Genomic DNA, 24808 nt, shown 5'->3' with positions numbered 1-24808 from the left:
AAAGGCTTTAAGCAAAAGTGCACCGATTTTGTACATGAATAAGAATTTCAACAGACATATCAGCCTTGCAAAAACAAGTCTCCTATAGAGTACTTCTGAGAGTTATTAACAGGTATCTGGTCAAACAAGATTCATAAATATTATATATTATAGCTGCCTCTTGTAGATTCCCATACGGAAATCTCAGAGAAGTCCTAAAGTAAAAAAACCTTTTTTAAAAAATAATTTAATCCAGTGTATCCTAAATTTATGTAATCACAGAGCACATCTTCCCCAGCAATCCTCTTAAAGTCCTTCCAAATAAAGATTCACAGAATTGTCAGCATATGAAACACTGGTTTGCACTAATGGTTATGCATCCTTTAACGGTATGAGATTTAATTCAGTCTTGAAACTATCTTCTCTACTTCTAAACCAAATTTTCACTTGGAATATCTATAATGATAATAGAGCATGCCACTAAAAAGTTATATACTCATGAATTTCATGTTGTATAAGAAACAGAAATACTGTATCTACATAATTAGCTAAGCTTATGACAATTATACGAAAATGAGTTGTAGTAAAATGGATCTATGCATGTGCTTACAGAGGATGTATATATTTATTTGCGATCTTCACAGATTGAGATTACCAGTGACACCACCACTAAGGCTTAGTCGAACTGAAATGAAACCCAAACTCTTCCTCTTTCCTTGTAGAATTATGAAATAAAAATAAAAAGTTCCTAGGGTTATCTAGATTGGTTTAAAAAAGCCACAGGAAGACTTGAGGGGGAACTGAAAACCAATTTTAAACAGCACAGTGGAAAATACATTGGTTGGGTCTTTGGAATAAATGTCATTTTATTTTCTTCTAGTTATGAATTGTGGAAAGGTATTTCTTGGTAAAGGCAATAAAGCTTATTCAGAGACTAATAGGAAAGTCCTCAACCAAGGACACTACATTGGGGTCAGAAATTGCTTTTCCACCTTCAGGGTGACACAAAGTTATTGATGAAGCACACACTCATTCTTTTTTATGATTGTATTCTTTCATGTGCCTCCACATACCTTTTACTCATTTTTTCTCTTAAATATTTTTCTCCAAATGGAATTTTGGTGACTCTGGATCTTTCTGTTTTCTTGCCATAAAAAAGAAAACAATATTTTTAGTTGCATCAGTCTTATCCTTCTATTACCTTAGAAAAAGAAGGTACTCTTCCCAAGGTGATGGACATTGTGTTTTTCAATTTGCCACAGGAGTTCCCTGGAATAATTGAAGTCATAAAGACACTTTCCACAGGGCCAATAGGATCTAAGGGATGTCTCCACTCCTTGTCCACCTGAATCCAGAACCATTTCAGTCAGCTTGAGCTGTCCCAAACACATGTCCACTTTACTTAAGAGCAACAGACCTGACTTTTTGTTCACAATAGGCAGCCACAATAGTACAGCACTATTGTACAAGAAGAACCTGCAATGGACACACACTTTTCAATCAGACCCTCATTTTTGACACTGGCAACCCTATTATATTTTTTAAATTATATGTCAAGTTGTGTTCCTTTTCTATTCTACTAAAACAAAAATTAAGAATTTGGACTACATCCTATTGAATGCATAAAGTCCTCCTTGTACGTTTCTGAAACATCATTTAAAAATATACTTATTGACTGAGTTATTAGCTCACACAGAAGTAGAAGTTTGCTTAGTGTACATTTATTATTTTAAAACAATCTGGCATGGGACACCTCAATAGATAAAATGCTTCTCTTGTATATGGAAAAATGCATATAGAGAAACCAAAATATTCCGTACACAGAAGCAGACACATAAAATACTCAGATCCTAACCTGCATAGTAAGTATAACCTATATGGCTTAACATATTAAGGAAAGTTATTATGTGTGAATGACATTTATAATATATAACAGGCTACTTGTTAGGCAGGGAGGTTCATTCAGTTTGCTAATATCAGCTGATACAACCTTAGACTCAAGGAAAGTCACCTGAGTTGTTCTCTTTGTTATGCAAATGTAGGGTGGGTCCTCCCCATTGCCCCAGGGAAGGTCCAGCTTTTGTTTTGACAGAGACAAGTCCTCTGTCCCAGCCTATAGGTTTGCCCAGGTGGAGGAGGGTTAATGTGCAGAAGCACCCTTTGTAGAGGCGGACATCAGTTCCCAGCCCAGTGCAGATCCCACACTAAGGAAATGTACTGGCTCGCCTGTGACCTCATCCACTGCTCCAACTCAGCTGCTCAAAGGGGAAATCATGGAGGCAGGATGAACCTGAGGCAGGCCAGCCAGGCTGAAGCATTTGTGGGGGAGAGTTGATTCAGCCCTGAAAGTGGCTGAGGATCTGAGCCTTCTAGGACTCGGAGGAGTAAACCGACGAATGACTGTCCTTTGAGGAACAATGGTTGAGTACAAGGACATAAGAGTTGTAAATGCGAGGTCTGGGCATCCTCGGAGCATCCTAGTGACAGGTGGATGCAGGGTGGATCTTCCTTAGTGACACCATGGGGCAGATGAAGCCACGGAGTTTCCAGGAACAGACTTTCAGTTCTGCCCGCTCCCAGGTGTTTAGAAGACTACTCCTCTTCAGAATGTGTAAATTTTAGGCTTTATTTCTTGGCTGTGTCAGGATGGAGTTGGGATACCTCAAGAGGGTGATTCTGGATTTTCTGCTGATAAAGAGCAGGAAGGTGTTTCAAAGATCAGCTAGTAGCCAGATTAGTATTTTGCATTTGTGAAACAGACCACAGATTCATTAACTAGCTCCTGGATTAATTAATTAATTACTCATTTAGTATTTTCCATCTCTGTAAATGGCACTAAATGCCATCCCCAAATATGCCTCTTTGGCAGGATATTCTGAGTTGACTATTTTAAGGAACAGCGGACACAGGAGAAGCTCTGAAAACAGAGCAGAAGTTACCCTTTTGTAAGAGAAATTAAAGGAAATCTCTCCATTACATGGCTGTCTCCCGCTCTGTACCAGGAAGAGAAGGATGGCTACATCACAAGAGACTCATCCATGGAGAGGCAGCAACTTAGATCCTAATCACCACCTCACCCTCCTTCACCTGGCCTCTCCCATAACCTCCCTGAAACCAGCCTGTTCCCCCGTACACTTTCTTTCTTTTGTCCCCAGTTTTGGGAGTCTGAGCCACCTCTTGGAGTTACTCATTTTTCCTGGGTATCTCCCATGTATCCAGGAGGTACACATGTCAATAAACTTCCGTTTGTCTTTCTCTTATTAATCTGTCTTTTATTACAGGAGTCTCAGCCAAGAACACAAAGGGGTAATGAGAAAGTTATTCTTCCTCCCCTATAGCACCACCACCTCCCCACACACTCAAACCAAAAGCCTAGTAATCGTCCTTGATCCTCTCTTTCCCACAGCAAATGTTCAATCTATCAGTGTGTCCTGACTCCGTATCTCAGAAGCACAACCTGATTCAGATTCATCACGAGTCTTCAGGTCCACTACACACAATGGTCTAACTCTTCATTAGCACTTGGAAGGGCAAATACGAATTAAAAATAAGAGGCTTCCTTCTCCCTGTTGAAAATAAGGGAAGAGACTTCTTCCCTCTCTCTTTCTTAGAGCATTTACTTGGAAAACTTGTAATTGTTAAGTCTTTTCTCTGTCTCTTTGAAATAGATGTTATTTTTTTAAAAAGCTAAATAAGCCAGTTGCCATCTTTAGGATCCAAGAACATCTTTCTCCAGGACCTGGGAGCCATCGATTTGAAATGTACCATGAGGAAGAGAGCCTTCCTTCCTGTTTGCCAGTCTCCATGGGAGAGTCAGCAGGCACTTGACTCCAAGTTACAAAACAACCTCCTTTCCTAAGGGTGTGAGAAGTTTATTTATCCTTTACATAAAAATACAATTAATGAACACAGATGGTCAGCCCAATTACCAAGCGAATTTACAACAAACTCTGCACAATAAATGGTGCTATCGAGTCCTCTTGCTCCCGCACTCCTGCTCTTCTATCTTGAGAACACACGTGTCATGGGTTGTATCTGCTTATAAAAAGGGGAGAGTTTTTTTCTCTCTTTGCAATCTCTTAGCAGATGGCCTATGATGAACATCACATTCTGGTTTAATGATTTTCTTTTTCTCCTGTCTTTGTGGAGAGTGAGTCTGGGTTGGGAGAAGATTTTGTTTTAAATTATGTTTCCCCAACACTGAGAGAACTAGGAGTCCCTCAAGCGTTCTGAGCAGAGCAGTAGGACATGCAACTTGTATTTTTAAACTATTAACGTGGCTGCGGTGTTCAGGATGGACCACGGAGGGGAGAAGTGACAGTGAGGCCAGTTAGGGCACAAGAGATGGGGGTGATCAGACAGAGGTGATGAAGTGGAGCTGAGAGAGAGGGTCTGATTTTTGACGCATTTTAAATCCCACTGGGTTTTTGGATGGACTACATGTAGGATCTGAGAGAAACAGAGGAGCTGAGGAAGAATCCAGGGTTTTCTTCCAGCAAGTCTCACGTTCTTGCTCAGAAATGAAATAAAAATCAGTGAAAGCTAATCAACAAGATTTGGAGCCTACGGAAAGGCAGTATGCAAGAAAACAGACCAGGGTTTCTAAGAGGAGGAATACAGGACACTGTGTGATGGAAATAATGCAGCTTCTAGTTACGGAGCGTGAGAGTTCCCATCCACTTCAGGCACTGACGTGCTCCGAAACTTCAGGAATCCGGAGGACTGCTGCTCATACATGAAGCAGATGTGTCATCACTGCTTTTATGACAAGACGAAGTCTCATTCTGAGTGCTAGGACCACATTCAGTGAAAAGATATTTATTACTATAAACTCTTATATTTCAAGCATTAACTGGAATGCCTAAATAATCTGAGTTATTTATTTTTAATTACCTGATTGCAGGATGGAGGACACATGTGATTTCCGAGTACTTTCGAAAATTCACAGATTTTTAGCTAGAATGTAAGCTCTGTAAACAAGGATTTTTGTTTCATCGACTCAATCACGCCAAACTTAGAACAGTGGCTGTTACATTACAGACACTCAGTAACACTGCTGATTGACTGACAACGAGTGAGCTAATAAACAACATGGATAAAGCTTTCATGTATTTAGAAGGACTGGACTTCTCAATATTATATTAGATTTGCTTTGTCTGTAAGAGATAGATTATTAAGTTTATGATGAGTTTGCAAATTAACTATAGTCATCAGTTCAACGTACTTTGTCTTTTCTCACAGAACATCACAAAAGCACATTTGAAACTTGGATGTGTCCAGAGGTAAGATACTGGAGTTTCCATCCCATCCTAAAATTTACTGAACTGTTGAGCCCAATGCGAATATTAAAGTACTAATTGATTGATTTTGTTTTTCATGATCTAAAATAGAGGTTGATAAATGACAGCTTGTTGTGGGCTGAATCTGGCCCAACACCTTTTTTTTATGGGGAGCACAATCTAAGGATAGTTTTTACCTTTTTAAGTGGTTGAAAAACATCAAAAGAAGAATACTATTTCATGACACATGAAATCCAGATTTCAGTGTTCGTGAATACAATTTTATTGAAAGACAGCCATGACCACTCACTTATGTACTGTCTGTGGCTGCTGACGTATTAAAATGCAGAGTTAAATAATTGCAACGTGGACAATATGCAGCCTGCAAAGCCTAAAATATTTACTATCTGGCTGTTTCCAGAAAAAGTTTGCTGGCTCCTGGTGCAGGCAATGATGACATAATAACTCTTTGCATTTATATGACACTTTCCTTACATTATTCTTTAAGCTTGTAAAAGGTATTATCTTATTAATACTAAAGTTTAGCATTAGGAAAATTGAACTAAACTCTTTCTGCACATGATCAGGTTATCGTTTTTCTGAGAAGGTGCTCTTTTGGGTTAGATCCTCCCACTGAATATCTCCTTCTTAAGGGTCATGGGCTGTATTTCTCACGATAAATGCTAACCAGCAGTCAGAATTCTGTGACATGTGCATTAGTGCTCCAGCGGCTGAAAAAGCTTTGAAAACATGCAGAAAGAGAAACCTTAACTCATCCGTCGGGGTGCATCCAGTCAAGCCCAAATTCTACATTAAAGTGGATCAGAATTCTACAAAGTTCCACCTAATTAAGTCTCGACATTTCTCCCTTCTTTTCCGAAAGCGTCAAAGTGCTTCAAGAACTGGAGACACTGAGTCTACAGAGGTCCCCCCCCCCCCTTCAAAGAGCAGAGGCTGATACCTGCTCAAGAGCACAGGGCAAGAAGCACCTTCAACACATCTCTGTTTGTATTTCAAAAGTAGCGCACGGTCCTGCAGCTATAGACAAGAAGGAGAAAAAGAAGAGCCTTGACCGAAGTCTCATATCTTACACAAAAACTAATTCACAGTCGATCACAGCTTTAAATACAAAAGAGATAAAACTGCAAAACTTTAGAAAAACATCGGAGAAAAGCTTTGGGAGAACTGGCTAGGCAAGGAGCTCTTAGACAAGAAAAGCATGATCCATAAAAGCAAAAATTGGTAAGTTAGACTTCACCAAAATTAAAACTTTTGGCTCTGTGGAAGATCTTTTTAAGAGGATGAATAGACAAGCTACAGACTGGGAGAAAGAGTTTGAAAGCCACATCTCTGATGAAGGACTGGTACCCAAAATATATAAAGACTACTCAAGGAGCAAAAAAAAAAAAAAAAAAAAAAAAATCCGACAAGAAAATGGGCAAAGGCATGAAGAAATATTTTCCTGAAGAGGATGTACAGATGGTAAATAAGCACATGAAAAGATGTTCAAAATCACTAGCCATTAGGGGAATGCAAAGAGATATTACTACATACCTATCAGCACAGCTAACAATATTATTTATAAATACAGACAACATCAAATGATGGTAAGGATGCTGAGGAATTGAATCACTCGTGCATTGTTGGTGGGAAGGTAAAACCGTACAGGCGCCCTAGAAAATCATCGAGCCATTATAACCTGAACATTCAATTGCCATTTAACCTAGAAATTACACTTCTGGGCATCTATCCTTTTGAAAGGACCACATGAGGGATCCTTTTGGTAATGACGTTCTGCATATTGACTCCATCAATGTCAACACCCTGGTTGTGATTTGTATTCTAATTTTGCAAGATGTTACCACTGGCAGAAACTGCACAAAGAGTCCACAGGATCTCAGTTTTATTTCTTACAATAGCATGCGAATTTACAATTACTTCTAAAGGAAAAGTTTAATTAAAAAGAAGGTTATATATATTTGAAATGTAGTATTCACTTGAATTGTATACGACTGCAAATCATTTTATATTTAACATCCTTTTTATTATATGACTGTATGTGTTTACACTGATTTAATTTCAAAATTCAAAGGGATTAAAAAATTATCAGGAATTAAGACAGGAATCATGTATTCTACATGTTCCTTCATGGCAGAAAGCAATTCGGGTTTCATGACAGTAAAATTCTCTGTTGATTCAGGCAAATTTGAAGATGCACACTATACAATGTCAGTTTCACTTAGTCCTGGGGATAATGACCATTTCTCTTGGAATCAAAACAAATAAAAAACTAAACCAAACAAAATGTCTTTTCCAGTTAATGCAATTACTATTTACCAAGAGGCTCCATTTACGCTGTTACTCTGAGCCAGAAAGAAAGAATAAAAAAATCGAAGGCCAAGGATTCCTCTGATAAAAATGTTAAAACCTCTGAAAGTATGAAATATTTTAGTTTGTCAGTGGAAGCACAGGTATTAAAACAAATGTGTAGACAAAAAGAATGGTATTATTGTAAGAAAACATTAAGTATCCTTTAGGAACTGCCACTCAAGAATCTCTGTAACAATGTTTCTAACATGGAAAATTTGCTTTCATGATGTTTATACTTAACAAGTACTTAATTGCTATGAAAATACGTCATAAAGTGTACCCATCAAACAAAAGTCTAAATTGAATCCTACAATTAAAAAACTTTAATATGCAACAGAAATGAATCAATCACTTAGATATTGCACAGTGGCGAAGGTGAATTTCATTAAAGCAAAACCCAGTCTGAATCCCAAGAAAATGTTTCATGCAAATTAAATGAAAATATAATAATTCAAGAACTGTTATTAATATTGCAGCCATTAAACTAGGCAAAAAGTCCCCCCACCCCGTAAATTTCCATTTTTGAATTCAGATGTCACCTACCTTTTCAGAGTAATTGTCCTTAAATGTTTTTCCCAGCATAATCGAATTTTATAGTTGAATTCTGATTCTCCTACTTGTATTTTACAACTTTGTATATTTCTTTCAAATTAACTTGTTTAAATTATTTTAAATTAACCCAAAGGGCCTCCTAATCAATTATTGGAAAGAGAATGTTTGTGGTATACAACAGATGTCCAATTTAGGCAGTATCTACAAGTCAAATTATTTCTCTGTTTCTTGTAAATAAATGTCTTAATATTTATTTGTTAGTTATGAAACTATATTTTTGAGATATGGATGCCACATAGTTGTAAAAATTAGACCATATAAAAGAATGCACTTTCAAAGTTTTTAGAAAGACAAAAATATAGCAGATTAATAGTGTCCATCCTCGTCCTTGAACCACTGATCTTTATTAAGTTCCCAAGACTGCACGGAGAGCTACACTAACTTCTTCTTTTATGAAGAAACTGCAAATACTCTCAGACAAAAATACTCATTTGCACTTTTGCTTTCATCATGTCAAATATGGATGTCTGTGGGAAGTCAAGGATATTTGCTCTCTGAGGTTTAAAAATCCTATACTATTAAGTTATTTTTAAAACTCTTTCTATCTATTAGTAACACAACTAGTGAAACTGAACGTACCATAAAATCCTGATTGTGCTTTGCAGCCTTCTAACACTCAAGAATCCTTCCTTCAGTTATTCAAAGAGATTTGTCTCTTTATATGCAAAATCAAAATCAAATTAAAAACTTCAACTCTCACCCCCCAAAGATCCTTTTCTAAATATTCACATTAGTAATCACGATTAAATTGATTTGCAGCTTTCTCATAGGCAGGAACAATAAAAATCTGTGCATTGACACAAGACAGACTTGAGGAGGGGAAATAATTACTATCATTTTTCATTAAATGTTCTGAAAATTTACCTATTCCTTATTGATAATAAATGCATGATTGACACCTTGAGTATGATAGAGAAACCTCAGGTGGCTGCAGTCATGCAAAGATCTGGTATCACAACAATAGTTTGATAAAGTGATATTTACTTGTTTACTATCTTTTCTTGTTTCCAAGTCAAAGCTATGCTATCTACATGCCTTCCTGCCAGGCTGGTGTCAGGAGACTCTTCCTGTTGTCAGCTTGAAATGAGTGGTGTGAAGCAGGAGGCCAGAGAGAGGGGAAAATCTAATTTGAGAACTGCAGACTGAATCATTTATCACATAAACCTTCCCTTGAGTCGATATATCTCTAGAACTGAGAATAAATAATAGTGATTCCTTATATTTGGGGCAAACTGATAAATCAAAGTGCTTTTGTATTCCTCACCTTTGAGAGTAGTCCTCATCAAAACTGTGTGGGGGTAAAAAGCCTATTATGTCCTAATTTAACCTAATGAATGGAGAAATTGAAGCTAATAGATTTTAACATACATGCTTAAGTTTACATAGCTGGCAAGGATGGGGCTAAGCCCCCAGCCACATGTTCTCTCATGTACAGAAAAACAACACCTCTGTGACGCCTATTCTAAAAATTATATAGTATTACATGTGTGTGTACTTTTGAGACCTTTCTGTTATATATATATATACCAAAAAGCGTAAGATTATGTGTATATTTATACCCCTCTTGCACTCAGTGATATAACTGCTAACATCTGGACAGCTTCTAGTTCCTTTATCAATGCCAAAGACTGCCGAGAATATTACTCGAATCCACACCTCAAATGTTTTTTTAATGGCCTCGATGAGAATGTGATTGGGCAGGATGACATTAAGTCACTTTAAAATACAATTCGACACACATCTATGGTTGCTCTTATAATTGGAACCATCCTAAGGAATGTGAATATTAGAGCAGAAATATAAAAAAAAAATAGTTAATCCATGTAGGAAATTCACAGTCTCACTAGAACCAAAAACTAAAAACATAAGCAGAAAATATAGACACATGCGCAATAAACAAGGAAAAAAACAAGGACAAAATACTCTTAGGTGTCTAATGTGAGACAGAGTAAACACAGTCATTAGTGCAAAATATCGATGACCTCCTAAAACCAGAGATTCAGTAACAATGAAAAAGTTAGAAAAATAATATGTGGTGAATCTCATGAAGGGTTATCTACTCCAAGAACTCAGAGAAGTCCCTATAAAGAGTGGTGTTTAACTGCAACATATGAAGTGAGTGGAAGTGGGCAGGTGAAGTGACGTGGGGGAGAGTTCCAGGCAGAGGGAAGAGGGTAAGTGGAGGTCTGAGAACAAGAGAGAACAGTTGTGTTAGGAACCGGCATGGGAGAAGGGAGTGAGGATGGAGAGGCAAACAGAAGCCAGATGTTGACCAATCTGAGGTCATGTAACAGAGTTAGGATTTTATTCTAATGTGAGTGAGAAACTAGAGAAAGACTTTTTCAGCAGGCGCTCAGCTTGATTAGGGTTGCTCTCTGCCATGTTGGCTTTTCTTAAAAACAAGTTTAGTACGATCGAGCGCCCTCCTCTGAACATGCCTTTAGACCAGAGTCCAGTGTGGGACGGAGACCCGGCTGATGTGGTCACTGATGCTATGAGGAGAGATGCAGCGTGAGATCAACCTACCCCCTTGTTGGAGGTGGCCTCTAGATGATCTGGTGATTGGACATGGTGATGGGATCAGTTTCAGACACGCTATTTTTGAGATGTCTGCAAGATGTTCAAATGAATTTATCAAATTGGTCTCTTAAAAGTTGACAAGACAGTTACGAGCTGCAAATAGATTTTTGGAGTTATTACATTATGGATCTTTGTCCAAGCCTGGAGAAGAAAGAACGTTGCTCAAAGAGAGAGTGTAGAGCTAGAAGACCAGATGTCTGAAGACTATTTCTCAAGGAAACCTACATTTAAGGCAGGAAGAGGAAGAAGAGACTGCAAATGGGACTGAGACAGAGAGGCCAGTGAGGAAAGAAGGGTCTGAGGGATGACCGTGAAAGTCCAGAGGAGAGAGGATTTCAATAAGGTAGAAATTGTGAAATACACCGCATTTCTGTGAGAGATGTTTACAAGAACCCTAAAGGGTGGTACTGGTTACAGGCTCGTGTGTTATTTCCAACAATGACAAGAGCAGGGCAACTGAGGTGGTGAGGGTAGAAACAAAACAAGGTGGGCTGAGGTATGATTTGAAGGTGAGGAGATGAGCACAGCAAGCATAGAACACAGTACAAAATGTTGTTCTAAGGGGAGAAGAAACACATAGGATGATACCCCAAAGTGGAAAATGGTAGTTTGATGTATTTATCTTAAATTGTGATTTGAGCATTTAAATACGTGAAGTAAAGAGTCAGAGAGAGTGAAGGAGAAAACAGGAAAGAAAGAGGTTGGCATGGGGTGAAGTGTCCACAGCAGCCGTGGGAATATCATGGTATGAAGAGCCTTGCTTTGGACAAGGAGGAACACTCCCAGGTAACAGGAGGGGAGAAATACAGATTTATAGCTAGTTTGTGTGCCTATCAGATGAAAACAGAAGAAAATGCTTCCCATAGCTTTGTCTTTGGTGAAGTATGATTCAAGTTCATCCACTATATCAGAGAGGATACGATGTGTTTGATGACTTCAGGAAAGGAGTGAAGATTTGAAAATGACAAGGTGAATGGGAGCAAGAGTTCACTAGAAAAATAAATTACAGTAGCTGAGCCCTGGTGAGGTTGGTGGCCATACATTTATGTGGGCAAAAACCATCTAGTCTGTGTGATTTCTTCAGGAGTTCTCCCAGTCCAGTAAAGAGAATGGGGGCAGGTGACGATGGCAGAAAGCCCGCAAGGCAAAGGAGTTTAGCATATTGTGAGAGGCTCATTTTTAACGATGAATTGCTGCAGACAGGGAAGAAGTATCATGAATTTCAGAGGAAACAATAGGAGGGGGGGAAGCAACAGCCAACGTGCCCCTGTGAAAGTAAAGAATGGACGTAAAGTGGGGAAGTGGATGGAAAGACAGGATGTAGTTAAAGAGGGGTGTGTTTGAATTAACTTGTCACAATCTCAGGTGAAGCACAGCCCAGTGCACGTCCCTGAGAGTGGTTGGCAGAAGCGGAGTGGAGGAGAGCAGAAAGGAAGGCAGGAGCTGAGAATCTCAGAATTGGATGGGTCATCATCCAAGGAAAGGTGGTGGACAAGAGCTACAGGGAACCATTCAATGTCCTCACTGGATGGGGTGGGTAAACGGGCAGGCTGTAGAAGGCAGGCACAGAGACATCAGGAGAGCATTGTTGAAAGGAGTACATTTATTTCAAGGGATCTGTAATCTTCCATTTTGTTAACGTTAGTTGTCTATTTGACTTTCTATAGCTTTTATGATGACTGGGGCAATGTCTACGGACTCAACTTATTTCTGAATGACATGTTTTTAAAGACATTGTGATAATTCAGTGTATTAGATTTGGGAGAATTTTATTGTTCTTACAGTGAGGTTGCACAACTCTGCCTAATGTATCATTTGTTGATCTAGAATTTGAGACTCATGAAGCAACAAGGACAGAAACAGAAGGTCGGTCTCAAATCTTTAAAGGTCAAGATAGAAACCTGAATTTTCTGAGTCACAGAAACCTATTCACTAAAAAAGCCTCAGAGTCAATGTCATATTTTTCATCCCTAAAATGGTATATCTCAAAGTATATACAAGACTTGGGGAATTTATTAATAGTAATGGGGGAGGGAAGGAATTATATCCAAGTGTTACATTAAACTACATGAAATTGCCAACATTCAATCCCTTTTTATCTATAAAAATGACAATTTCAGGGGCTGGCCAGGTGGCATAGTGGTTAAGTTCGTGAGCTCCACTTCACCGGCCCAGGGTTGTATGGCTTTGGATCCCAGGCACAGACCTAGGCCACTTGTCGAGCCACACTGTGGTGGCAACCCACATAAAATAAAGGAAGATTGGCACAAATGTTAGCTCAGTGACAATCTTTCTCTCAAAAGAAAAAAAAAAGAGAGAGAATCATGACAGAACATTGAAAAAGAAGTGTTTGCTGGGTTCCACAAGAATTCAAAAGGGAAGATTTTTCAAAGGCCAGGAACACAACTAAACATCCTCTAACCACACGATCCAGCAATCACATTCCTTAGTATCTACCCCAATGAACTGAAAATTGGCGTCCACACAAAAACCTGCACAAGCAAGTTTATAGCAGCTTTTCTTCAAAAACCTGGAAGCAATCACGACGTCCTTTGGTAGGTGAACAGATAAATAAACTGTGGTCCATCCAGACAATGGAATAGCATTCAGTGCTAACAAGAAATGAGCTGTCAGCCATGAAAAGACATAGGGGAATCTTAAATGCATATGACTAAGTGAAGGAAGCCAGTCTGAAAAATTGTATGATTCCAACTCTATGACATTCTGGAAAAGGAAAAACTATGGAGACGGTAAAGACATCAGTGGTTTCCAGGGGTTAGGGAGGAAGGAGGGATGAATAGGTAGAGCACAGAGGATTTTTAGGGCAGTGAATTATTCTGTATGATAGCGTAATGATGGATACATGTCATCATACATTTGTCCAAACCCATAGAATGTACAAGACCAAGAATGAACCCTAACATAATCTATGAATTCTGAGTGAGGATGATGTGCCTGTGTGCCATCATCAGTTGTGACAAAGGTACCATCCAGTGGGGATGCTCATAGTAGGGGAAGCTGGGCATGTGTGGGGGCAGCACGTACAGGGGAAAGCTCTATATTTTCTGCTCAGTCTTGCTGTGAACCTAAAGTTGCTCTGAAAAATAAAGTCTATTTAAAAAAAAAGGCCAGGAGGGTATAAAATGGGTAGGAGAGGAAAACGAACATAACCTCATAACATGATCAACTTTTCTGTTTTGCCAAATAAAGATGGTACATTACACATCGACCATCTACTCTCACCCTCATTTCTGAAGATAAAGGACATTTGTGCCTCACAAAAGGGAGCAAAAACAATTTACTATTGGAAAAAAGAACAGCTTTTTCCTAAGGCAGGTTAGCTGGAGGAAACCTACCTTAAATATTTTTGCTGTAGACCAGTGAAAATTTTTATCATGTACAGGTACTATTCCATGAGCACATGTGTGCAAATTACTGTCTCAAAGAGCAATGAAACCAGAGGTAAGAAACTGTGCAGACTATCACCTCAATTTTATTAGCAACCTCTTAAAGCATTAAATTGACCCGAGTCCATTTTCTTACGTAAATCCTAAATACCGCTCACCAGTGACCTGCCAAGAGATAAATTGAGTCGGAATGTGTTTATGTGCAAATTCCACTTGTTTTATGATGACAGCTAACCCTGTGTGCTACCAAATTATATGACACCTCTGCACAGTGCAAGTTGAAGGGTACTCAGAGGTTCAATTGCCACAAAATATCTCCACTCCTTTCTCCTTGGGAAACCGTTCATTAGAAATGGGCTAGACAGCAAAGATGGGACTATATTCAGGAGACAGTAGTTCGACTGTGCAGATATGGTGCCCATTAGTAATGCTTTTCAGATGACTGTCTCATATGAACTCCCAAAACCTCAAATCAAGGAAGGAAGATGTCCAGGGCACCTCTGTGCAAGGAGGTTGAGAGTAGAGGATGAAAACACATCTGATTAGCAGCTGGAGCATTCAGACCTCATGGCACAGTCAATCTAGGGTAATTAATTAGAAAGGGAGCCTGCGTTGATGCCAGGTGTGGGGGGGCACGAAGACAAGCTTGTATGTTTGAGTAGAGTCCCACCTCTGTCTTGGACTCAAGTTCAGCTGATTGATTCAAGCCTTTAAAATAATATATTTTTTCATATAACTAGGGAGACCTATTGCCCATCCCTAATAATGAACAGAATTTCCTAAGACAAACCATGCCCTTAATACACATTTTCAAAATTTCAGATAACACTTAACAAGAATCACATCTTTGTAGGGAGAGGCTGAAGAACAGCGATGCCCAGATGAATGAGAAGAAAACCGGCACCTACTCGAGAACTGGATGGAGAAGCCCGACTTGCTGATGAAGAAGTCACTGTCAAACTGCAGCGTGAGCGAGTTGAAGGTGCTGTGAATGTCCTCCGGGAGCGCAGAACCGCTCCACTCCTTCAGCAAGATGTCGCTGTCCACGGGCCCATCCCAGACCTTCAGGATATCATGAGCCATCTCAGTGTCAAACACGATGAAATGAAGGCTGCAAAGAGAGAGCACAGCTGCACGTTCACTCCAGATAAACCTTTCCGTTCAATGAACACATCCTAAGCACAAAAGTCTGATGCACTGAGCTCATTTCATTTGCACAAAACCTCTCCAAAGTCTGTTCTACTGTTATCTGACAATTATGGATGAGGGGTTCGAGCCTCATAGAAATGAATTCACTTGTGCAAATTAGAATATAGCAGAACTTACTTCCACCTGTGATGGATGCAAGGAGATACTGAGCTATATGGTGAGCTATGTATGTAAGGATGAAACAGTTCCTTTGGAGACTGTTAGCTCTTTTTATCATTCAAAGCATTTTAGGGCACGCAAATCAAAGACAAGTTTGACATGGCTTTGTTTTAAGCTAATCAAGGTCAGATTTTTAATGTATAGGTGTCAGTGTTATTCTTGAAATGCCCACTAGGTGGTAGCATCCATACCAAGAGAAAAGATGCAAAGATGCTATCTACAGCAGGAAAATATTGTCTAGCTGTACCTGAGTGATGTAATCTCATATTGTATTTGCGTCTATAAATTTTATTTTCAGAAAAAACTACACTATTTGAAATACCAGCAGGAAAGCAGAAGTGCGTAATATGAACTCCTGTCTTTAAAATATTTTAACATACTTTCATCAGATTTACACATCATTTCCAGAGCAACTTAAAAATCTCTACGTCTGAGAAAGCTCACTTTCAGAGCAGCAGCAGACCTGTTGTCCTATGTATGGCAATTTAGACAGATAAAAGATTTGCCAAAATGCCAACAAAAATCTGTATTTCCTGAATTGTTGATTTATAGTTTTTTATTTACTGCTTCTTGCACAAAGTTGTAAAGGAGATAAAAATCACAATGGTGGACATATGAAAAACTGCACACAAACACTAATTATTTAATTTGAGCATATCATATAGTCAAAGAAAATATCTACCTCACCCTGCAGAAAGTATAAAATGTGTAGTATATTTTTTAAATGTTCATTATGAAATACTATTAAGATAGAGAAAGGTACAGAATATGGCAGACACTTCTATACCCACCACCACCAATGTTAACTCTTGCCCTATTTCCTTCAGATCTTTTTAAAAAATGATGTCTTTCAGATGTAGTCATGCTCCCCTCCTCTGCACTTAGTCATTTCTTCCTCCTCTCACCCCACATTCTGATATTGTGATGGATTACTCACATTTACATTTTCATAATTTTTATGTGCCTATGTGCGCATATAGATCCCCAAACAATATATACTACTATTTTCCGTGTTTAACAACAATTACATGATAGATAACATTTTGGCACGAATGTGCTTACATCATTTTCAAGTTTCTTTTTATATTCATCCTTATGATGTAAAATTCCTCTGTACTGAAAAATGTAGATTTTGTTAATTCGCTTTAAAAGCATGAGTAAATGCTTCGTTCTTCTAGTCCTCTACTAAAAGATAGTTAGCGTCTACATTTCATTATGACAGATGGTGTTGCAATGAACACCCCCATGGACTCATTGTAGGATGTCTCTAGTTTGTTCCATTCGATGTGAGGGAAGAGTTAAGCCAAGCAGAACCTCTACACTAAAACCAACCTCAACAAAGCATTTCATATAACCTAACTTAAGACAGACAAGAAACCTATTAACCTTAAAAGAAAAATGAGTCAAAATGGATTTGACTCATTGAAATTAAGAACCTGTGTTTATGAAAAGACATCCTTGTGAGACTGAAAAGATAGACCACAGAGTATAAGAATATGTGTTAAATAGATAATCAATATAGTTTGCATTCAAAATATATAAAAACTATACACAAATCAATAAGTAAAAGAGATATTCCAGTATGGAAAAAATGGGCAAAAGACTTCAACCGGCAATACATAAAAGAGGATATTGAAAAGGCTAATAAATCCAGAAAAAAGTGTTGACCTTGATCGGTCATCAGGGAAATGCAAATTAAGACTGCATGGAATGGCTACAATGAACAAGACAGTCAAAGCCAAGTGTAGTTGGGAGTGGAGGACCTGGAGATCATCTACACCGTGATGAGAGTGAAGACGTGCATGACCTCTTTGGAAAACTGTTTGACAATGTCTCTCATAGCTGTCCAAAGTGATCTACTAATAGAATATGACTGCAATCAAAATCCTAGGAAGTCACCATTACCCAGAAATTCTAGTGCTGGGTAAATCCCCAAGAGAAAAACATACGTACAAATAATACACGAAAGCATATAGACACGACACCATTTGCAATAACGCCAAACCTGCTAAAAACAATCCACCTGCCCACCAACACCCAGAATGAATAAATAAATTGTGGTGCTTTCATGAGGAATAATCTACCCATGTCAATGGGAGTGAAGGTTGAAGAAATCAAGACACAAAACTAATCACACTGTATAATTCCATTTTACGTAAAGTTCAAATTAGGCAAAACTCATCTGAGGTCAGGACAGTGACTACCCCTGAGAACACATAATTCAAATGGAGCTCAAAGGGTCCATCTTGGGTTCTGATGACATTCTGTTTCTCTGCTGGTTACACAAGGGTGTTCTTTTGTGAACAAGCCATCCACTTATCATTTGTGCAGTTTTATGTATGCATGTTACATGTTAATGGGAAGCTGACATAGAGAAACAAACCTGCCCTGAGTTCTGCCATTTTGGAAAATGTCTCATGACTCCAACAGAAAATATAACAAAATATAAATACAGATAAAGTAACATCCATTTAAAAAAAATACCAAAAGTCAATATGCCCATAGACACTATAACACTAAGTAGGGAAAGTTTAAAAATTGAGTAAAATATAGTATCATCCCTAAGGAACTGATGGTCATTTCAGACACAGGCACATGAGAAAATATAACCCAACACATTCAATTGCAATGCACAGTGTCACAAGCTCTAGCAGGTATGAGGAAAGCTTCAGGTGAGCACAGAAGGGGAGGGGTCCAATTCTGCCTTCTGATGGCTGGGACAGGTCTTGTCAGGCAGAGAGAGATAAGGAAGGGGGCTTCCAGCAAACCTGTGGATGGAGGATTCCTCCACCATCCTGTGATGAGACAGGAAGTGACAAAACAAATAAATATATAAATGCATCACAAATGTCAAAATGTAACAGTTACAAACAAGTATAACAAAGAAAATGTAAAGATTTTTTGTTTCCTACCAGATTGGTGAAGATTAAAAAGACTGGTTTCAGGGACAATGTAGAAATTCTATCTTTTCACATATTGTTGGAGGCCATATCTATTCTTTTTAAAAGCAATTTGGTAATGGCTATAAAAATTTAAATGTGCATCGACAGCAAGTCCAGCTCTAGAAATTCATCATAAAAAGTATCCTCGAGGAGATATATTGGGAGGATGGTAGCTTTGCTGATAACTGAAAAATTGAAAACAACCTAAATATCTCAACAGGGTATAATTTAAATAAATTATGGTGCATTCAGGCAATGGAATATTATTCAACGACTAAATAGAATGAGGTGGAATTACAAGAAAGGACATAAAACTTGACCATGTTAATTGACTAAAAAAAATCTTCAACATAATACTATGGCATGATACTATTTTTGGAAAAATAATTAAATAAATAGGTAAACAAACAAATCATATTTTACACATTTGTGTTTGCATTGAGAAATTATAAAAATATACACCAAATTTCCAACTGTAATAATCTTTAGTATCTAGAATTACAGCAAACTACTTTTCAAGGTTTTTATTTTTCTGCAACACTTTCTAGCACTTCAAAAAAAAGGGAAAACATAACTTTGAATGCCATGCCAATGAGTTTGAATTTATTTTGCACTTAATGAGCAGACAAAATATTTTTCTAAGTAGGCGAGTGAAAGGATCAGCTTTGATTTGCAAAAAAGATTTGCATTAAGACATAAAAATGTTTCAACCATTTGACCTAAAAGATTTCCTAGGGATTTATTCCAAAATGTTAGTTATAAATATTAGCAAATCTTTACTTGCAATGCTCTTTGCCATAAGATTATGTATGATATCAAAAATTAGAAATAGAAATAACCAAGAAGAGACACAATATTTAATTATACACCTACACACTATAGAATATGCATAGGTATGTACAAGAATTTCTCAACATGCTAACAATGATGTCTGGTAGGGGGTTAATGCATGTTTTTTTAATATACTTTTTCAAAATATCTATATACACTTTCACTTTACAGCCATACAAAATAAATTTTATATAAATTTTCTTTTCATAAATATAATAAAATAGTTAATAAATGAAAATATATAAATGCATATATAATACAAAAATAAATATATAATACAAACTATATATAATGTAATATAAAAATATTTAGTAAAGACAATAACACATGTTCTTTAGAGTGGTCATGTTGGATGAGAGAAAGCCCTGTAGGATGTCAGTTAACAGGCAGAGTGAATTCTGCGGGTCTGGACAAGGGAAGTAGCTGCAGTGAGGGGTGGAGGTGGTACCTGGGAGGCTGCAGATGTGAATTAATGAGACGTGATGATCATGTGACTGTGGGAGGGAGAGAAGCTTGTGATACGAAGAAGTTTGCTTTGATGTGTTGATACATGGTTAAGACATCAACAAGGATAATAAATGTTGAGTCCAGAGAAGAAAATACCTTATTTTCAGATGGGATCATAAGAATGACATTTTTTGTCGAGGGGTTAACATTTTAACTGGGTCCTAAAAGATGAGAAGAATCCAGAGGTGAGGCATGGAGGAGAAATTGGGAGACCACAGGTCAAGAGAGAGAGCTGGGATCGCAGAGATTGGGATCAGAGACTCACCAGTGCTTCATCTGTGCTGAAACATAACGTCCCTGTGGGTAGTTGGAGATAAATTTGTAAAGGAGAGAGTATTACAGTTCTGGCTAAGGAGCTGATATTTGCTGATTAGCAATGGGGGTGTCTGAGAGATTGAGAGGGGTGAGGACAGATTTGGAAAGGTCAGTTGGGAGAAGATTAAAGGAAGAGAAAAATAATGTAGATGTTACTTTAAGAACTGAGAATAGCAGATAAGAAGAAGGAGAAATAAACAAATGTAGGGCTGACAAGGCTTTGATTTATAGGCAACTAATGTTTTCTCAGTTCGTATTATGAAGAAATTTAGTGTAATTCACCAAAAGAATATTGAGATATACGTTAAATATCTTGATTTTTTTTAGTTGGTAAAATATTGGAGATGGGGGAAGGAGAAATAAGGAACAGTAGAAGATAATACTGAAAATTAAAATCTCCAGCCACTTGGAGGAAGATAGACATTAACAGAAATAGGGAATAAGGAAGTAGAAACAGGCCTGAGGGGAACGACAATAATAATAAGAACAATAATGAAACTGAGGTGTCTGGAGTATATTTGTGAGGGGTTCAGTGTCTCTCGATTGGCAGCGATGTCATTGTTCCCACCATCAGCCATTTCTCCCATAACTCCATTTACATGTGATTCAAATCTCACGGCCAGTGTCATGGCTTTTCATTTCTTTCTGCACTTTCATCTTTGTTGGCTGATTAGCCACTTTTGCAAAATGTCAATTCAGTTTATCACTGGGAGACAAGGAGGCAACACAACACCACGCTTTGCTGTCTGTGCATCAACTGAACACAGATGCCCAGTGACCAATCACCCACAGGCTTTGAAAGAAGACATGTGATCAGTTACTGATTGCGATGTGCATCTGTTATTTGTGTAGTGACTTGGAAACTGAAGAGCTAAAAGTGATTTGTCCTTTATGCGCTTTCTCACAGTTGATGTACAGTGGTAACCGCAGTTAGGATTGTGTGGTTGGGGGACTGGTGTTAAATAAACTATGGTAACTGAAATTGCATGTTTTGGGATCTTGCAATGTGAGGAACGCCTGCAGTTTTCCTCTCTCTCCATAGCTCTCTCCTGAGGGCCTGGTAAGGCATGCCAAACCCAGTAGTGTTGGTCCCGTGCTAAGGAAGACTAGAGTCCAGCCAGAGACACTGGGCAGGCTTTGTAGCAATACTGTTCTGTTTTCTACTCATGGCTGTGTTCTCTTGACTGGCTAGTTCCTCATCTTATCTACAAAAAAGATATGGGATATCCCATTGTGGTCTCAATAGAAAAGGAGAAATTTGAGACGCTTTGCTTCCTGGCCTCAAGCCTGTTTGTTATGTCAGCAGAAGACTCCCACCTCATGCTCCCATCACATTTACTAAGCCTCAGCATGGAGACTGGAGATAAATGTCCAATGGAGGGAGATCACGTGACTGCTGTTTTCCTCTTTTGTCTATTTTCATAGGGATCTTGAAGTCTGGTCAAAAACAAATTAAAATCTTAGATCTCCAAACCAGCTCTCATCTTAATTTCTCCACAGCCCAGCAGGGCCAGAAAACCAATTCAGGCACGTCAAGGGGAGACAAGGATCGCCAACCCACATTTCACTCCCTTTAAAAGTCTGCACAGGGACAGTTTTGACAATCTTGATAAATTTTTGATATGCCTCTGATGTTTTTAATACTGCATGAGCTTTTTTCAAAGAATTCCCCTCAACTCTTTCTCCAAATGCCATTTCCTGTGAACGATAAGGAACAGAAACACTTTCAAAGTAAGTTTTCCAGACAATTACACTTGCAGAAAAGCAATTAAAACCCAGGAACAACGTACACATGCGATCATGTAAAACACAGCCTTAATGCTGCTTGCTGAAGATGTTTCCAGTGCTGTTACCTTTATTATATAAATTACAGCTGTGTTCCGCAATGAGATACGTTGGAGAAGTGTTTACAGATAACTCTTAATGCGGCTAAATTTACTACAATGTCTCATAATTAGGCTTTTAATTAAATTCGGCACAGGTAACTGCTCTGCAGTATACATGTTAAAATTACAAACCTCGTCCAGGTCCAAGCGCCCTATAGCAATAACTATTTTGGGGTCTCCCATTACCTGAAACAAAAAGTTACAGCAATACGCAATCAGAAATTACTCTGGGCCTCAATGAAATCAAAGTAGGCCCGGGAAAAACTACCTACAGTGTTGAAACCAGCCCTTTTACAGTTTCTGAGATCCTGATGCTTATTTATTTTTTGAGAGTGTAAAACATTTACATCAAAAAATCACAGCATGAATGTGTACTAATGAATTCCATTTATATTAAGAATTTTTTAATACTTAAATTAATCCCTGGATTCCTGTTTATATGACTGATCTATTCCTCATTTTCAAGTAAATGGTGTAGGTAATATTAGCTATGTTAACAAAGAAATACCTAAGACTTAGTGAACCAGACAATAAAAATCAAAGCTAAGATCAGACCATATTTTTTGGAAGATTAGTACCATTTTAAGCCTAAAATTGCATATTACGGTCTTTTGGGGATTTTTTGTGTGTGAGGAAGATTGACCCTGAGCTACCATCTGTGCCAGTCTTCCTGTATTTTGTATGTGGGATGCCACCACTTCATGGCTTGATGGGCAGTGTCTAGGTCCATGCCTGGGATTTGAACCCATGAACCCCAGGCTGCCAAAGTGGAGCATGCAAATTTAACTACTACACCACTGGGCCAGCCCCTATTATGTACTTTTAAGTGTGTTATTTTCCAAGCCATCATAGTAAAAATTATACATATTTTCTTTTTTTTGAGAGAGACTAGCCCTGAGCTAACATGTGTGCCAATCTTCCTCTGTTTTATATGTGGGAAGCCTGCCACAGCATGGCTTGATGAGTGATGTGTAGGTCTATGCCCAGGATTCGAACCCATGAACCCTAGGCCTCTGAAGTGGAGTATGCGAATTAACCACTACACCACTGGGCTGGGCCCAGTACATATTTTCCTAATGAAGAGAAATTGCTGAAAATATTTTGGGATGAAGTTGAATATCGATTGAGTTGATTAATTATAAATACTGATGCTACCTTCTTAACTTCCTTATTATAAAGGAGTTCATGCCTTAAATTAAAAAGATCTGTTTACAACTTGGGTAAGGTAAACTCTCATATTTGAAAGATATTTAAGAGGAAAAAGAAATTCCCAGAACAACAAATTGGTGTACACATGTCTTTTTTTCTAGAATGTTAATGGTTAAATATCAAAGTCAGCTCATAATTTAAAACTTGTACATTTTTTATTACTTCAACTCATGCTTTATTAATTTCTTTTCTCTTTTCTTGTTAAAATATTAATGAAGTCTTAGATTCACCTGCGAAGAGTGAATTCATCACTCTTGGTTTGCATTTTGGAGAACACAGAGCTCATTCTAATTCTCAGCAAACAAATCATGGGGGAACAGGCAAGAAAAACAAAAGCGTGAAATTCTCCTAAAAGAAAATATACCTTGTTTCTGTAAAGTCATTCCATGATCACAGATGATTCCTAGGATTTTTCAAAATCAAAACCATCGTATTGGCTTTTATATTACTGAGATTAAGCATTCAGGAATTTGAAGTTAAGAACTAATAGTTAATTTGATTTACTTCAATGGAAAAGTGACTGCATTGATTTTCATGAAGAATACAGAATCTTATATTCTGCTACTGAAATATACCTTACTTTTGTCCCAATAGATCAATAACTATCAAATTAATCATTTATCTTTTTTTCTTTTGAGGAAGATTAGCCCTGAGCTAACTACTGCCAGTCCTCCTCTTTTTTGCTGAGGAAGCCTGGCCCTGAGCTAACATCCACGTCCATCTTCCTCTTCTTTATACGTGGGATGCCTACCACAGCACGGCTTTTGCCAAGTGGTGCCATGTCCACACCTGGGATCCAAACTGGCAAAGCCCGGGCCACTGAGAAGCGGAACATGTGAACTTAACCGCTGTGCCACCTGGCCGGCCCCAATCACCAATTAATTTTTAAGTGAGGTATTATAAAATAATATTTTTGCATTATATACATGCTTTAAGTTCTTTCCCTTGTTTTTCTCACACGGTGAGAATCTTTCTTAAGTAGGGTTTGAAAGCGGCAATGGTTTGTGCCGTGCTAGTTTAATTCACTCCCCAGATGTTAATGTGATTAAATTAAAAGAAAGACTGGTGAATTTCAGAGAGGATGGACGTCACAGGAAGAGAAGCAGAGCATTGTGGAATAGAACATGCACCTCCTCTCCACTTCATCCCACTTCATTCTTCCTAAGTTATAAAGCTGTAATACAACGAATCTATGGTATCTGTTTAATAAACATTACTAAGTTTTCAAGGGTGCTTGTTGTGAATAAGGACAAAAATCACCAGTTTATGAAGGTTTTCTTCCACTCTATTGCCTCAGAAAGAGGCTTCTGGCTTTCACCTCTTGCTTTCTGTCAGCTTCTTCACGTATTTAAAGAAAGAGTTGAGTTTGTCAGATTCATTTGTCTTGAGTGGGCACAAGAGCATCACAGCGCTGGGGGTGGGGGGCAGGCGGGCAGCAAAAGGATCAGACACAGGCATTAGGGCTGCCGGGGTGGGGCGGGGGTGTGAAAAAATAAATGTTGCAGAGTGTCCAGAAGAACTAC

At 38.2% G+C, this 24808-nt stretch overlaps 1 protein-coding gene across 2 annotated transcripts in view; it reads right to left on the bottom strand.

Moving 5' to 3' along the window:
• The window catches only part of CSMD1 (CUB and Sushi multiple domains 1), a 1831060-nt gene that overhangs the window by 272947 nt on the left and 1533305 nt on the right, over nucleotides 1-24808 (bottom strand). For both annotated transcript variants that reach the window (XM_070598372.1, XM_070598373.1), the window contains exon 26: nucleotides 15136-15338. In XM_070598372.1, the coding sequence (XP_070454473.1) occupies nucleotides 15136-15338 (203 nt within the window). The remainder of the gene's footprint in view (nucleotides 1-15135; nucleotides 15339-24808) is intronic.

Source organism: Equus przewalskii, chromosome 28 (assembly GCF_037783145.1).
Source record: "Equus przewalskii isolate Varuska chromosome 28, EquPr2, whole genome shotgun sequence".
In the NCBI taxonomy this organism is placed as follows: Eukaryota; Metazoa; Chordata; class Mammalia; order Perissodactyla; family Equidae; genus Equus; species Equus przewalskii.
The sequence above is the reverse complement of the archived record's forward strand: the minus strand, read 5'-3'. Positions and strand labels throughout refer to the sequence as shown.